A 17,212-nucleotide genomic window follows, 5' to 3' on the forward strand; every position below is an offset into this window, starting at 1 on the left:
CAAAGAAGTTTTCCACAAAAAAAAGTACTTCTCACTCAAATTGAGCCCCCAATTTACCTCTAAAATCACTAAATTAGATAAGTTTTGTTCTCTTTTTCTCTACTAACCATGCCCAGGCAAAGGCTAACAATGACCTTCTAACTGGAAAATCCAAAGTACTGTTTTTATTAACTACACTGAATGTCACTCACCAGTGACTTAATTAAAAAAAAAAAAAAATAATGGAAACCTCTTTCACTGGCCTCCATAAAACTTCCTGGCTGGCCTCTTAACTTTGACAGTTACTTCTTAGTTTTCTATTTGTTCTTTGCATGTGGGCATTCATTAAAGTTTTGCCCTTGGTTACATAATCTCTTGCTCTATATGCCATCCCTAGGCAATTGCACTTACTGTTAACATGTCAGCTCTCATGTTTATTCTATCTAACTTCCAATGTGGTTTGTTGTTGCTGTTGTTAATCTCCAGCCCACACCTTTCCTGAGTGCATGGACATCATTCATATACCTACTGGTCCTCTTCAGAAGAATTAGATGTACAAATGGCAAGTCAAATGGTGTTCACAAAGGAATATCTATTCTACCTCCTCATCTTCCAAGCCACCGGGCAGGCATCTTAGATCACTCCATTTCCCTACCTACTTTCTATGACCCAAGGATAACTCAGTTTTTCTACTCTCCCTTCCCCTCACCCCCCACTGCCTCATCAACACTGCTTGTATTTTTGTCATTTGTTCTCATTTCTACAGTCTTTAATTGTTAACCAAACTACACCACCAGTAAACTAATTGGTTTACCTATGTTCACTTAGGCACTCTGCTAATCTAAACTGGCTTTCTTTTTTTCTGTTGTTTTTAAAATTTTTTTAAACGTTATTTACTTTTTGAGAGAGACACAGCGTGAGTGGGGGAAGGACAGAGAAAGAGGGAGACACAGAATCTGAAGCAGGCTCCAAGCTCCGAGGAGCCATCAGCACAGAGCCCGACGCGGCCGACGCGGGGGCTCATACTCGGGAACGCAAGATCATGACCTGAGCCAAACAAAGTGAGACACTGAACCGACTGAGCCAGCCACGTGCCCCTAAGCTGGCTTTTTATAAAACAGATCTGATAATGCTACCTCTGACTCACTACTGCCTAAATAATAAGGTCAAATATCTTACCTTGACAAATGAAGTATTATGTGACATATGCCTTTCACCCCAACTTCATAGCTTTTGCTCTATTTCCTTTTCCTGTCTTCTAATCCTCCTCATACCCCATGTTCCACCTAACTGAATTACTTTCAGTTTCTCAAATATTTGTCTTTATATAAGTGAAGTATATAATACCTAACATTCCGTGGCTTGCATTTTTACCTAATGACATAAGATGAACCTTATAAACATTCCCAGATTTAAGACCTTGGGTATATTCACATTATGAAAAAACCGAATGCTTTTCAACTATAATGGAAATAGAACCAGGAACACAGACAAGAAGAAAAAAAATGAACCACACATAACTTCCATTGATCACAGCACGGGGGTGACTGAACAAAATAAGGCCTCTGGCTATAAAATACCTAGCTAAAAACCCAACTTTTAAAATAGCTATGTGGGCAAGAAACAGAGGTAAGTCTCAGGGAACAAAAATCAAGAGAAACGAAAACAAGTGCCACGAGCACCGACACTATGTCTTTGGATAGTGGGAGGAGGGTTGAAGAGAGGTTATTTTTTGGTCATTTTGAACCTTAAACACCAAGATAGGACAAGAGATGAGGAGTCAGGCACATTTTAAGGGCTAGTGACCAAAAAATGAGACACTCAGGAATAAAACAAGGACTTTAAAAAGCTAAGTCATTAATAAAAATCACTCATCAAAATAGGAATGCATCAACGAAGACTGTTTGTCTCATCTTGGCTTTTAGGTGGGAGAGCTAAAGTCTTCTGGAAGAATCTACAACCATGAGCTAATAATACCTCATGTGGATTTTGTACTGAATTTATAACTATCACAATTAGCCAGAAACACCCAAGCTTAGAAATCAGCATAAAAAATGGTCCAGGATCAACAATACTCAAGGTATCTCAGTAGAAGCAAACAAATTTCCATGGAAGAATATACCCTCAACTTTGGCTGTTAAGGTTTCCTGTAGACAAACTTCTAATCAAAGTAAATTTACAATCCAAAATTACAAAACACACTAGGAAATCATCCAACATAAAAGAAAGTGAACAGACCCCAAAAACAGAAAAATTAGAATTCCATAAATTTCAGATAGCATATTACTAAAGACCATAAAATATGAACAAGTATAAAGACTTGAAAATATTTTTTATTTTATTTTTTATTTTTTTTAATGTTAATTATTGAAAGACAGAGAGAGTCAGAGTATGAGCAGGGGAGGGGCAGAGGGAGAGGGAGACACAGAATCTGAAACAGGCTCCAGGCTCTGAGCTGTCAGCACTGAGCCCGACGCGGGGCTCGAACTCACAAACTGCGAGATCATGACCTGAGCCGAAGTTTGACGCTTAACCAAATGAGCCACCCAGGCACCCTGAAAATATTTTTTAAAAGTCACTATCAAAAAAACATCAGGTATAACTGAGACAAAACAAACAGAATGTCAAGACATGAGAAATATAGTCAATATTATTAAAATCTTAATGGAAGTATCAAACAGTAGTATAATCCTGTCTGAAGACAATACAATAAACTGGGAGGGAGAACAAAGAAAATTGCAGAATTTATAAATTGAAGAACAAAGAGAGATGGAGATAGAGAACATGAAGGAAAGGTTAAGACAGATGGAAAAGGAAAAAAAAAAGAAACTAGCACACACATTTATACATAGAGTTCCTAAAAAAGAGAACAGAGAGAATAAGAAGAAACAACACTTCGTAGGAAAACAGCAGAAAATTTTCACAACTGATTAAATACTGGCACTTTCAGATTTGGGAAGAATAATGCATCCCAAGGAAACCAAAAATAGAAACCACCCACACACAAGATAGTAAAATTGCAAATGCCAAAATCATTTAGATCATTTAGATCTTTAGAGAAGATCTCTAAAATACTAGGAAAGAAAAAGTTTACTCTAAAGGGGCAACAATGAACTGAGAATAGATGGTTCACAGCAACGGTCTACAGCAGAGGCAGTGGAAAAGACCTCGAAGCACCAAGAAAAATGATATCAAGGTAGAATTCTAGGCCCAGTTATATCATACTTCAAGAATGAGAGCAAGATTTTAAAAATTTCAGACATTAAATACCTATCCATTACCAACACACATTCACTAAAAGAGAACTATTAAATGACGTATTTCAAGGAGCAGTTAACTGAGCCCCAGTGGAAAGAGTGAGGTGAAAGAACTTGGAATGGTGAGCAAAGAAAGTGGCAGGTAAATCAAAGGAAGCACTGGCTCACTTTGGGAAGGCTGGAAACAACCTGGTTCTAAATTATCTGATGAGAACAACATATGACCATTAAATAAAAGACAGTGAATACAGAGCTTAGAAGCCAAGAATAGAGGAAAAAAGGGAAGAAAGAAAATGCATTACGTATATAAAGGGAAGGGAAGGAGAAGCAGGGTAAATAAAAAGCACAAAATAAAATGACAGAAATAAATACAAGTATATTGGTAATTACTGGACACATTATAACATAAATTCACCAGTTAAATAACATATTTTTCTGTTTATATCAAAACCCAAAAATCTACCTCTATGATGCTGACAAGAAACACACTTTATAAATTTTTTTTTTCCCAATGTTTATTTATTTTTGGGACAGAGAGAGACAGAGCATGAACGGGGGAGGGGCAGAGAGAGAGGGAGACACAGAATCGGAAACAGGCTCCAGGCTCTGAGCCATCAGCCCAGAGCCTGACGCGGGGCTCGAACTCACGGAGCGCGAGATCGTGACCTGGCTGAAGTCGGACGCTTAACCGACTGCGCCACCCAGGCGCCCAAGAAACACACTTTAAATACAAAGATAGAAAAATACTTATAAGGCAACAGGCAAATCTGCTCTTTCTTCCCCACAAAAGGTATAGTTCTATGAATATCAGAGCAATGCATTTCAAGCGGAAAACATCAGGCACAAAAACAGTCACTATCTAATAATAAAAGGAATGATTCACTAGGGATATTTCAACTACAGAATTCTAAAGAAAAAAATTAACAACAAATCATGAGGGAATTAAGTATACTACTTTTGGTAATTAAGATGTTAAGATATTTTTAAAAATCATGAGAAAACAGCCTTACATCAATGTAGTTTAAAATCTGTACAAATTGGCAATCCTCTAAGAAAATACATCAAACTTGATCCCTAAAGAAACAGTCAAATCAACTCTACTCATTAAAGAAACGTAATCAGTTGTTGAAAATCTATGCATAAAACTATCGAACAAACCAAAGAAAATATCAGACTCAGGTTGTTTAATAGGTGAGTTCTAATGAATACTCAGGGAACCAACAATACTAATCTTACTCAAATGATTCTGGAGAAAAGAAAAAGAGACTATTCCTCAACCTACGTAAGACCTGTATAATCCTGGTGCCAGATCCAACAACAATAACAGGGAGTAAAATTATACTGCAAAAACTCTAAATAAAATCATTACGATCCAAATCCAGCAATTAAAAAAAATGCTGAATGAGTTAATTTCACAAATGAATAATGTTTTAGCATTTAAGAATCTGAGAATGTGATTTACCACACTAACAGATTAAAAAAAAACCCATATGATTATCTTGAAAGATGTAAGCAAAAGCATTAATAATATACACATAACACAACCTTTCAACAAACTAGGAATAGAACTTCCTTAGCCTAAAAACACAGACAAACAAACATAACCCACAATTACCAACAGCTTGTAGGACACACCATATGTAACTAATGGTGAAATACAAAATCATTTCCTTTAAAGTTAGGAAGAGAGGAAAAGGATGCTCACCATAAATGCTCCTACTTAACTCCAAAGTTTCTACTTAGCACACAAAAAATATGAAAATGAAATGAAAGGTATTAAGGATTAAAAAAGAAAAAACATAGCTGTTAATATTTCAGAGAATGTGATTATATATATAGAAATCTAAAAGGATCTACAAACTAATGAGAGATTTCATCAAAGATGTAACATAAAATATATAGAAAATAATAACAGTAACAAATTAGAAAATACCAATTATGATAAGAAAATCCATAAAGTATTCTACAGCTTTCCCTACAAGTTTAAGGAAAAAAAAAATCACCTTCATTAAAGACTTTTAAAAAGATCTATTGATAGAAAGATTCAATTCTGTACTGACTCTGATCTTCAAAATTAATCAGTAAATTTATTATAATTCAAAACAAAATGCCACCAGGATCTTTCACAAAACTCACAAGCTGATTTTAAATTTCATATGGGAAAACAAATAGTCAATTTTGAAGAACAAGGAAGGGAAACCTTGCCTTGCCAGATACAAAGATTATAAAACCATAATAATTAATTAACACAGTACAGACTTAATAAAGAGATATAACAATAATAATAGTAATAAAAGAAAATAGAAACTCTGGAATTGGAAAAGCACAATACCCAAAGTGAAAAATTAACAAAAGGGGCTCAACAGCAGATTGGAAATGATACAAAAATGAGTCCGTGAGCTAGAAGATAGACCAATAGAAATTATTTAATCTCAAGAGCTGAGGAAAAATGATTGGGGAAAAAAACAAAAAATGAAAGACATAACAAAAAAAACCAAACCAGGGGCGCCTGGGTGGCGCAGTCGGTTAGGCGTCCGACTTCAGCCAGGTCACGATCTCGTGGTCCGTGAGTTTGAGCCCTGCGTCAGGCTCTGGGCTGATGGCTCAGAGCCTGGAGCCTGTTTCCAATTCTGTGTCTCCCTCTCTCTCTGCCCCTCCCCCGTTCATGCTCTGTCTCTCTCTGTCCCAAAAATAATAAAATAAAAAAAAAACAAAAACAAACAAACAACAACAACAACAACAACAAAAAACCAAACCAGTATCCAGAAACATGTAGTACAATATGAAGTATACAAACGTGGGTAATGGTAATGCCAGAAGGAGAAGGGCAAAAGAACAAGACTGAAAAATTGTTTGAAGAAATAATGGCCAACAATTTCATAAATGTTACATAAAGCATTAATTTGCCAAATCCAAGAAGCTCAATGAAGCCAAATTAGGATAAACACCTTGACACATCATAATGAAACTGCTGAAAGTCAAGGGGCACCTGGGTGGCTCAGTCGGTTAAACATCTGACTCTTGATTTTGGTTCAGGTCATGATCTCATGGTTCATGGGATCAAGCCCTACATCGGGCACTGAGCTGACAGCGTGGAGCCTGCTTGAGATTCTCTCTCTCCCTCTCTGCCCCTCCTTCCCAGCTCACACGTGCATGGTCTCTCTCAAAATAAATAAATGTTAATAAAAAAAAGGAAAGTAAAAAAAAAAAAAGTCTTGAAAATAGCAAGGGTGGAATAGCTCATCATGTTCACAGGAACAATGTAATTAAAGGTTGACTTTTCATCAGAAATTATGGAGGTCAGAAGACAGGAATGACACAAAGTACCGAAAGAAAAAAACCTGTCAATAAAACCATCCTTCAAAAATGAGCATTCCCAGATAAACAAAGACTGAGAATTTGTTGCCTCAGACCTGCCTTACAAAAAATATTAAAGGAAGATGTTGAAGCTGTAATGCCCGATGATAACATCAATTCACAGGAAGGAATCAAGAGGGCTGTTAATAGTAAATAAATAGATAAATATAAGAGTTTATAACATATTTTTCCCATTTCTTAATTTCTTTATAAGAGAAAAGACTGTACATAGAAGTAATTATTACACTGTATTACTGGGGTTATAACATAGATTTAAAATATGTAATAATAGGGTGTCTGGCTGGCTCAGGAACATGAGTTTGAGCCCCAAATTGGGCCTAGAGCTTACTTTAAAAAATATGTAATAACAGCAATACAAAGGAGGGGGGGAAGATATATGGACATCAAGTTTATAATTTACTGGAATTACGTATTACTCTGAAGGGGACTGTGTTAAGATGCATACTATAATGCATACTACAGAAACCACTAAAAAATAAAAAAACATAAAAATTTCTACAGAGGAATCAAACTGGCATACTAAAAATACTTCTTTTGCACAAGAGTAAGCAGTAAAGGAGAAAGAGGACCAAAAGAGATGAGACAGATAGAAAATAAATTGCAAAATGGCAGATGTAAAGGGTAAAGATGTCAGACTAAACAAAAGACCAAGACCTAACTACATGCTATATACAAGAAACAGAACCTAAGGCTGAAAGACACAAACTGAAAGCAAAAAGATGGAAAGACATATACTAGGCAAACAGTAACCATAAGAGAGCTGTAATAAATAAGACTGTGTGGTACTAGCACAATGATAGGTACCTAGACCAATGGAAGAGTATGAAGATCCCAGAAACAAACCCATTCTTTTATGTTTACTTGACTTTTGATAAAGGTGCCAACTCAATAAAGGTACAGACACAATTAGATATCGGTAGGAACTTAAGACCTTTACCTCATACCTTGTTAAAAAAATATCAGGTCAGGATGGATTACAGGCCTACGTGTAAGAACTAAAACTATAAAACTCCTAGAAAAAAGGGAGAAAACTTTTGTGACCCTGTATAAGGTAAAGAATTTTTTTTTTTTTTGTTTTTTAAGTAGGTCCATACCCAATGTGAGGCTTGAACCACAATCCTGACATCAAGAGTCAGATGCTCTACTGACTGAGCCAGCCAGATGATACTGGGGAAAGAGTTCTTAATGACACAACACTAAAAGCATGAGCCATTTAAAAAAAGTGATAAAATGGGGGCAGTGATAAACTGGGAGGCTCAGTAGTTTAAGCATCTGACTTCAGCTCAGGTCATGGTCTCATGGTTTGGAGTTTGAGCCCCGTGTCAGACTCTGTGCTGACAGCTCAGAGCCTGGAGCCTGCTTCAGATTCTGTGTCTCCCTCTCTCTCTGCCCCTCCCCTGCTTGCACTCTGCCTCTCTCTCTCTTTCAAAAATAAACATTAAAAAAATTAAAAAATAAAACATAAAAGTGATAAAATGAACTTCATTAAAATGAAAAACATTAGTACTTTAAAAGGCACCGTTAAGAAGATGAATACAGATCAGGAGAAAATATAGGAAAATCAGATATCTGATAAAGGACTTATATCCAAAATAAAGAACACTTATAACTCAATAAGACAAACAACCAAACTTGGAAAAAAATGGGCAAAAGACGTAAATAGACAATTCATCAAAGAAAACATAGGAATGGCTAAAAAACACATGAAGAAGTGATCAATATATTAAAAAAGTGACCAACATGTCATTATGGAAATGTGAATTAAAACTATAGTGAAATACCACACTACACACTCACAAGAATGGCTACACTCCAAAAGACAGATAAATCAAATATTTATAAGGACATGGATAAACTGGAGTTCTCATATACTAGTGGTGGGAATGTCAAATGGTATAGCTACTTTAGAAAACCGTGAGTTTCTTTAAAAAGTTAAACTTTATTTGCCATATAAGCAAACCTTCCACCTCTAGAGATCAATCCAAGAGAAATGGAAACAAATGTGCACACAAAGCCTCTATGAGATTGTTCACAGCAGCATTATTCAAAATAGCACAAAACTGGAAACTACTTAAATGTCCCATAACTGGTCACTGGATAAACAAATGTGGTATGTGCATACAATGGAAAATCATTCAGCAATAACAAGTAATGAAATATTCACAGAGGCTATATCATAGTGGACCCTCAAAAACACGACACTAGTGAAAGAAAGTAGATGTAAAGATATGCATACTGTATTTGTAAAAGATTATGTACATTGAATACTGATCACACACACACACACACACACACTATGACTCTATTCACATAAAAAATATCCAGAACAGATAAAGTTGTAGAAACTGAAATCAGATCAATAGTTGTCTGGAGCTGGGAGTATGGACTGATTGCAAAATGGCTTGTAGGGAATTTTTGTCAAAAAGATGGGAATTTCTGAAATTGGATATGGAGATGGTGGCATACTTCTATAAATGTACTAAAAATTATTAAATTGTACATTTACAATGGAATAGCAAATAGCTAATTTTATGCTGAAACTTTTACCTCAATAAAGCTGTTTCCAAAAAGCTATGGCATTCACTCTAATATAAAGAACAGACTCAGTTTAACCAAAAAACATTACAAATCTACCAATTAAATCTGTTCCATTTAAGTGCCATTGAACAGTTGGGGAAAAAACTTGCATAAAATCCTTCCTAATCTATTATTACCATATCTATTTTGTGCATCTGGCCAACTGCTTCAAGAAATAGGCTGCTATCTAACACATGAATTAAAGTAATTTGAGTAGCATCAAGCTTGAGTTGAATTGACAACAGAGAATAACTTCTACTTCTGAAGGTAAGTTTTAACTGATTTTAGTTGTAGGTTCTTTAGTTTTGATATTTAGAAGCTTGGCATACAAATAGTACTTTTAAATGTAGTAAAATAAATTTCTGGATGATTTTCTTTTCTTTTGAAATAGTAAAAATAAGGAGAAAAATGCAATGTTTAGTTTTAGAGCTTCATTGATGGCATGGCATGTATGAATTTTTATTTTTTCACTGAACTGGTTCATGTATTTCAATGAAAGAAACCTTTGACTCAAACATTAAAAGCTTTCTGTGTTAAAACTACAAAGGTCTGAAATTATAATATTTTGCTATTTGCTATTCCATTCAAGAAACAATGTGGTTATTGTACTGTATTATTTGTTCCTCTTTCCATGTGATATGTAATACACCACTTACCCTGCTTTCTTCTAGGCTATCAAATGGACCTGGTGGATCATCCAGACAAAGAAATTCTCTCACTGCGAGGCTTTTCAAAGGGGAAAAAAAAATAAGCTGGGGTACAAATAAGTTTACAAAAGAGAGCAAAAAGCAAGTGTTACTTTGAAGCCATTACAGTGTTTTAAACAAATCGGTTTTGCGTATATACTAAAAGCACCAAGTTGGTTTATGTGTTTTTACATAAACAACCAAATACAAATATAAAATCTATAAAAGATACAAAGACTTTAAGTCATTTTCTAAGATCTTATGAAGACAGAGATTATGAATTCATGCTATATAAAAACTGCAAGACATAAAATATAAGTCAAAATAATGGTATAAGAGACCAACCTAAATGATGAATAGAAACAGTATTACTTCCAAAACAATATCAATTTAAAGTAGTCTAAAAATGTCATGATCTTGTTATGAAGAAATACCATTTCTAATTTATACTTTGTTTCTTCCTCAGGAGATGCTTCTAAAGCAACTAAAAAGTATTTACTCTAAAACAAGTTAAAGATTTTTGTTGCAATCATGTTTACTACACTAATTTAGTTAAATATTTTCCCTAAAGAGTTTAAGAGAAAAAAATTCTGAACTCATTTTTGAATTACCATAAATTTCAAAATAATGAAATACAGTTGACCCTTCAATCATACAGGGGTTAAGGGTGCTGACTCCCTGTGCAGATGAAAATCTGCCCGTATCTTTTGACTCTCCAAAAACTTAACTACTAATAGCCTACTGTTGACTGGAAGCTTTACCAATAACATAAATGGTCAATTGACACATACATTGTATATTATATTATATACTATATTTTTACAATAAAGCTAGAGAAAGGAAAATGTTATTAAGAAAATCGTAAGGAAAATACATTTATAGTACTATGCTGTAAAGAATCTGCATATAAGAGGATCTATGTAGTTCAAACCCGTGTTGCTCAAGAGGCAACTGTAATATGGAAAATATGATTTTTTGATGTGCTGCATAAAGGAGATGTCAGGAGATGTCACCCATATACTGAGAAGGGAATGGAATGCTGGGGTTCATGCAGGTGAGACAGGTTGATGACAGGGGATGGTCATGAAGAGCTAAATGGAACAGTGAAAGCTTTCCAAAAGAAAAAGCAATATGAATTAATATAAAGAAGCGGTGTTAAGAAAATGATCCAGAAGACTCCAAAGAGGAGTAAATTTGTGGAGTATAAAATCTTGACAATATAGGTAGTAAAGGACACACATTCAGGGAAACGGAGAAAAAAAGCTGAGTACTCATAATCATGAAATCATACAGATGGAAAGGATCTTAAAGGTGATCTAGTTGCTTTCTAAAAGATGTGATCCATAGTATGCTTTCTATCCTTTACATGTGTTCAGCCAGGAGTATACCTAAACACCTCCAGGTTTAGAGAACGTTCCACCTCTTAGAATAAACCATCTTATGCTTGAAAAACACTGAAAATCAGAGAATTATTTTTTTTTCCCTGAGCTGGGCTTTTACTCCCTGCAGCTTCTATTCAATGAATCTCAGTTGTGCTTTTGAGCCATTCAGGGTAAATCTAAGTCCTCTTTCACATGATAACCCTAACAGAATGTAAAAAATGTTATCTTTCCTCTAACCTTATATTTTTCCAAAACAATACTAATACACTAATATCTTCTTTTCTTTTAACCTGTACACAATTTATTGAGTACTTAAAGCCTATATGGTCTCTGCATTCATGGAGGCAACATTTTTTCCTCCATTTTACTGAGGTATAACTGACAACTAACTGTATATATTTAAGGTGGACAACTCGATTTAAGTACACATTGTGAACTGCAAACTACAATCAAGCTAATTAACATACCCATCATGCCACATGGTTATCATTCCTAATACTTTCAAAGTACATTGCACACACAGGGCTCTCTCATACTCTGTTTTGTTTAATTTTCACAATAATCATTTGAGGTGAGGACAGGCATTACATTTCCATTTTATAAATGATACCAAAGTTCAGAGAGTTAAAATGACTCATACAAGGTCACAAGACCTTAAATCTGTCTTCTGAGTGAATATATGTGCCTTTTTCTACATTTAAATTCTTTCCTAGTTATGTTTTGGTTCATTTGGATTCTTTCCCCTTGCTGGTCACTTCTCTCAGACCGCATTCAATTTGTCTGTCATCCTTTAACCAAGGCCTCTAGAATATTGCAGTTGGTCTAACAGAAAAGAGAATAGGACCACTATAGATTCTTTTGGTTTAGATAGTATACTTCTATCCAGCTATTATTTATATTAGAGAACCAACTATTAGGCAAAAATGAGCCACAGGAAATAAGTTGATCTTGGGACTGAGAGGTCAAAAGTCTGGATGAAACCCTGAGAATAGCCTTTAAGACTGATAAGGAAAGTACACATAAGTTTATAGAAGGGTCTTCTTTTTAATGCTTTCAGTATATGATAACCCAACATGAGACATTGTTTTCTTATAGGCTTATAGCCAGATTTTCTCATTCTTTAGTAACATTACAAATTAATTACTGAAATGCTGCTGCTAGGAAAGAAAAAGTAGGTAAGGGAATATATGTATCTCTTTTTATACCTTTGGTTTATAGTAGAAATTCAGCCCAAGATCAACAGTGATGTTGACAATGTACCCAGCTGTAGAAATCTTTTTCGGAGAGGCTATTCTATTTCATTCTCCTTCCCTAAACATCTTTATGATCTATAGTACATCCCCATGACTTATTTTATAACTGCAAATTTGTACCTCTTAATCCCCTTCACCTAATAAACAGCATAGGGAATATGGTCAGTAACAATGCAGTAACTTTGTAGTGACAGATGGTAGCCAGACTTATTGTGGGAATCATTTAACAATGTATAAAAATACTGAATCACTATGATATACACCTGAAACTAATGGGGTATTGTATGTCCATTTATACAGTTCAGTAAAAAGAGAAAAATCTTTATGATCTCTAGCTCTCTAGAGTTCTACTCAAATGAAATCCAATAGATCCCCTAAGTTATTTTTCAGTGTAGTTCAAGGTTATATTCTATGCCCTACTTTCTTTAATCTGTAGCAGAAAAATGAAATTTAAAACTGGCTTTATGACTCTGATTTATAAAATACTTTTTCAGTTGTTCACTACAATTCTTCTATTTCAATGGGACTCAGGTGTTGGAGAAGGAGTCAATATGCTCAAACACTATTGCATGGAAGAGGGACACACAAGAATCCCTGGGAGATGGTAGTATTTGGGAAAACAATTCTTCTCAGGCATTCAGATACCTTTTTCTTTTCCCTCTGGAAAAGGAAACCCTTACCCCTGCTTGAGAATCACTGACTAGAGACCTTTATTTAGATTTGATAAATAGTTGACTGCCTATGTGTGTCATGGTTCTGCTCAGCGATTTCCTACGTGTTATAAACCAAGATTTGTTTTTTCTGTAATTTTTATTTTATTACTTTATTTTTTTAGAGAGAGACAGAGAACGCATTCAAGTTGGGGAGAGGGGCAGACAGAAAGACAGAAAGACAGAAAGAGAGCAAGAGAGCGAATCACATGAGGCTTGATTCCATGACCCTGGGATCACGACCTAATCCGAAATCAAGAGTTGAGATGCTCAACTGAAATAAGTTGATCTTGGGACTGAGAGGTCAAAAGTCTCAGTGAGCCACCCAGGGAGTCTCTAAGCCACCTGAGACACCCACTGAGCCACCCAGGCACCCCATCAATGTATGATTCGTGAATGAATCAAATGAATTCAAATAAAACATAAATATCAAAGAGTCTATATTATTAAATGCTTATAAATAAAATAGAAGTCAGTTTCCAAGGAAAAAAATTTTACTTTTTCCCTCCCTTGTTCACTGACTGATAGGTTCAATACAGCTCCCAATCTGTATTCAATCTTTACTACTTTTGCTTCCATTTGGCCATGATAATAAAGGTAGGACAAACATTAGGATAAAAGAGAAACCTATTTGGGGGTGCCTGGGTGGCTCAGCCAGTTAACTGTCTGATCTCAGATCAGGTCATGATCTCATAGTTAGTGAGTTTGAGCCGTGCATTGGCACAGTGCAGAGCCTGCTTGCGTTTCTCTTTCTCTCCCTCTCTCTCTGCTCCTCTCCTACTTGTGCTCTCTCTCAAATAAATAAACTTAGAGAAATCTATTTGACTAAGAAAAATGCAACAATCTGGAATTAAAAGGTAAAGAAAGACTCTGTACAGGGGCGCCTGGGTGGCTCAGTGGGTTAAGCGTCCAACTTCAGCTCAGGTCATGATCTCACAGTTTGTGAGTTTGAGCCCTGTGTCGGGCTCTGTGAGGACAGCTCAGAGCCTGGAGCCTGCTTCAGATTCTGTGTCTCCCTCTTTCTCTGTCCCTCCCCTGCTCACTCTCTGTCTCTCAATAATCAATAAACGTTAAAAAAATAAAAATTAAAAAAAAAGACTCTGTACCTTTCTATTCCCTTTATTATCTAGAATAGCTTTCAGGTATGTTTGGGAAAACTCTATTTTATTTTTTTTAAATATCCATTTATTTATTTTGAGACAGAGAGCACTCGAGTGGGTGAGAGGCAGAAAAAGAGGAAGAAAGAGAATCCCAAGCAGGATCCGTGCTGTCAGTGCAGAACTCAATCTCATTTGTGAGATCATGACCTGAGCTGAAATCAAGAGTTGGATGCTTGTGAATGAGCCAACCATGCACCTGGGAAAACTCTATTTTAAAATTGAGATTAGGGGCGCCTGGGTGGCGCAGTCGGTTAAGCGTCCGACTTCAGCCAGGTCACGATCTCGCGGTCCGTGAGTTCGAGCCCCGCGTCGGGCTCTGGGCTGATGATGGCTCAGAGCCTGGAGCCTGTTTCCGATTCTGTGTCTCCCTCTCTCTCTGCCCCTCCCCCATTCATGCTCTGTCTCTCTCTGTCCCCAAAATAAATAAACGTTAAAAAAAAAAAATTTAAAATTGAGATCAGTTGTTGACTTAACATGAAGATACAGAGACCACAGACAGTATCCCTCAGCATTTTTTATTATTAGAGCAAATTTGCCCTAAAACTTGATCTCTTCCTCCGATACTCTAAAAAAAGCTTTAAGCGTTTTACTGTATTTTCAAACTTATAAAAAAATTATTTCATTGGCTGACCTAGTGAAGTAGATCTTTACTAGTAAATCTTCTATTTACTATTATATTTTACATTCTTTCATAGTTATGTATCTGTTTACACTTCACAATTAAAAAAAACTAGTAATTTAATAGCTAAATGTGCCATTTATCTCAAAATGTATATTTTATTTAAAATTTTTTTCAATGTTTATTTTTAAGAGACAGAGAGCGCGAGTGGGGGGAGGGGCAGAGAGAGAGGGAGACACAGAATCTGAAGCAGGCTCCAGGCTCTGAACTGTCAGCACAGAGCCCGACAGGGGGCTGGAACTCCTGAACCATGAGATCATGACCTGAGCTGAAATTGGATGCTTAACCGACTGAGCCACCAGGCCCCCCTCAAAATGTGTATTTTAAAAGGAAAAAAACCCTTAAAACTAATGCCTACAATTCACTAAAAGGTCAATCGAGAACCAAGTGAAAAATGTACTAAAAATACTAGATACCAATTCTGCCAAAATCAAATTAAGCACATAAAGTCATTGAATGAAAACATTACTGAGGGATTTGGGATAGAAATGTTCAATCAGTTAGTATTTCTCTTCAGTGTTCTCTACCAGCTAAAAGACAGTAACAGAAACTAGATGTTAAATACAACCTGAAGGATAAGGACTCAGGAATCAAGGCTGGTGATGGTGAGGGTCACACTGGAGGAGACGGGCTGACTAGGTGTGAGGTTGAAGGGCTCACGTTTACATCCCTATGATAGATGTGAAGGCCCGGCAGTGGAGGTCTAGTTTAGACCTTGCTGCTCTCTTGCCTAGTTACTAGCCCGGGTGTGTTCCTATGTTCAGTTTTATACCCTCTAATCTAGAGTGCTTAAGTGTTTTAGGTAAAACCCAGCTTAAAACCCATCTATGCTTCCTCTGGCAAGAGGGAACAAAGCCAAGATCTTAGTGTTGGCATGAAGCATCTGCCTACATTCCAATTCTGTCTTTCCTGACACTTCAAAGATGGTACACCTCATGTCTATTTCATGCCTCCATGCCTTTAGTCATGTTTGCTGCTATTAGCCTGGCCCATCCTTCCCACCTTTCCCTGGCTAACTCATATTTATTCTTCATGACTCGGCTCATCTGTTACCTCCTCATGGAGTCTTCTCTGACTAGACCCTCTTCCCCTACCCTATGTTAGGTTCAGTATTACCACAGCACCTTGAAGAGATCCTTTCATAGGACTTACTATACTGTATTACTAGTATTGTGTTTACCAAGCAGACTGTTTCACCAAAAGGTAGATGACAAATTTCTGGACTATATAGACCATATCCAAACCAATTAGCACAGCACAGAATAAGCATCCCACAAATAATGACTTTATTTGTAAGAGTTATGCAGTTAGAAAAAAAAGTTAATGACTTTTATAAGGATCATAACAAATTTCTATCCACCATTGTAGGTAAACACTATACTACAATTCTCTAATTTGAGAAGGATTTTAGGTTTTAACAGACGTCTTAACAGAGAGAGAGGAAGAAAGAGAATCTCAAGCAGGTTCTGTGCTGTCAGTGCAGAACATGTGAGATCACGACCTGAGCTGAAATCAAGAGTTGGACGCTTAACAGAATGAGCCAGCCATGCACCTGGGAAAACTCTACTTTAAAATTGAGATCAGTTGTTGACTTAACATGAAGATAAGGAGACCTCAGACAGTATCCCTCAGCATTTTTTATTATCAGAGCAAATTTGCCCTATAAGTTGATCTTACTTTCATAAGAAGGTAGACTTTGGACAGCAACAAGACCAAAAGTCTTAGTTAAAAGGTCAGAATCTGGTTGTTTCTGATGGTTTGACTTCAAGATTCATGAAGAAGCACAATAAAAAGAATAGGATATAAGAAATTTAGAGTTGAAAGAGAACTTTTAGAGGCCTCTTAGCTCAAATACTTCATTTTCCAAATGAAGATACTGATTAAAATCACATAACTAAAATTACTTCACTATTAAGCCCAGAAAACTGAATTTTACAGAAGATCTCTGAGACCCAATTTAGTTAGGTAAGAGTTTACACAGATCTGAATACAAAATACTTGGCTTTATTGCATTTTAAAAAAGTGTCCTTAATTGAATGTCTACCAAACCAACATTAGTGATGAAAACCACTTGACCAAACCTAGCAATAATGTGTTCATTCTCACAAGCTGGCATTATATGAGCTATTGAATATGTAACTGAATTCTTTC

At 36.0% G+C, this 17,212-nt stretch overlaps 1 protein-coding gene across 3 annotated transcripts in view; it reads right to left on the bottom strand.

Moving 5' to 3' along the window:
* SNX16 (sorting nexin 16) overlaps positions 1-17,212 on the bottom strand; it is a 43,636-nt gene that overhangs the window by 5,156 nt on the left and 21,268 nt on the right. For all 3 annotated transcript variants that reach the window (XM_019822834.3, XM_019822833.3, XM_045049898.1), the window contains one exon: positions 9,848-9,917. In XM_019822834.3, coding sequence (XP_019678393.1) covers positions 9,848-9,917 — 70 coding nt within the window. The remainder of the gene's footprint in view (positions 1-9,847; positions 9,918-17,212) is intronic.

The sequence above is a fragment of the Felis catus genome, chromosome F2 (assembly GCF_018350175.1).
Source record: "Felis catus isolate Fca126 chromosome F2, F.catus_Fca126_mat1.0, whole genome shotgun sequence".
NCBI lineage: Eukaryota > Metazoa > Chordata > Mammalia > Carnivora > Felidae > Felis > Felis catus.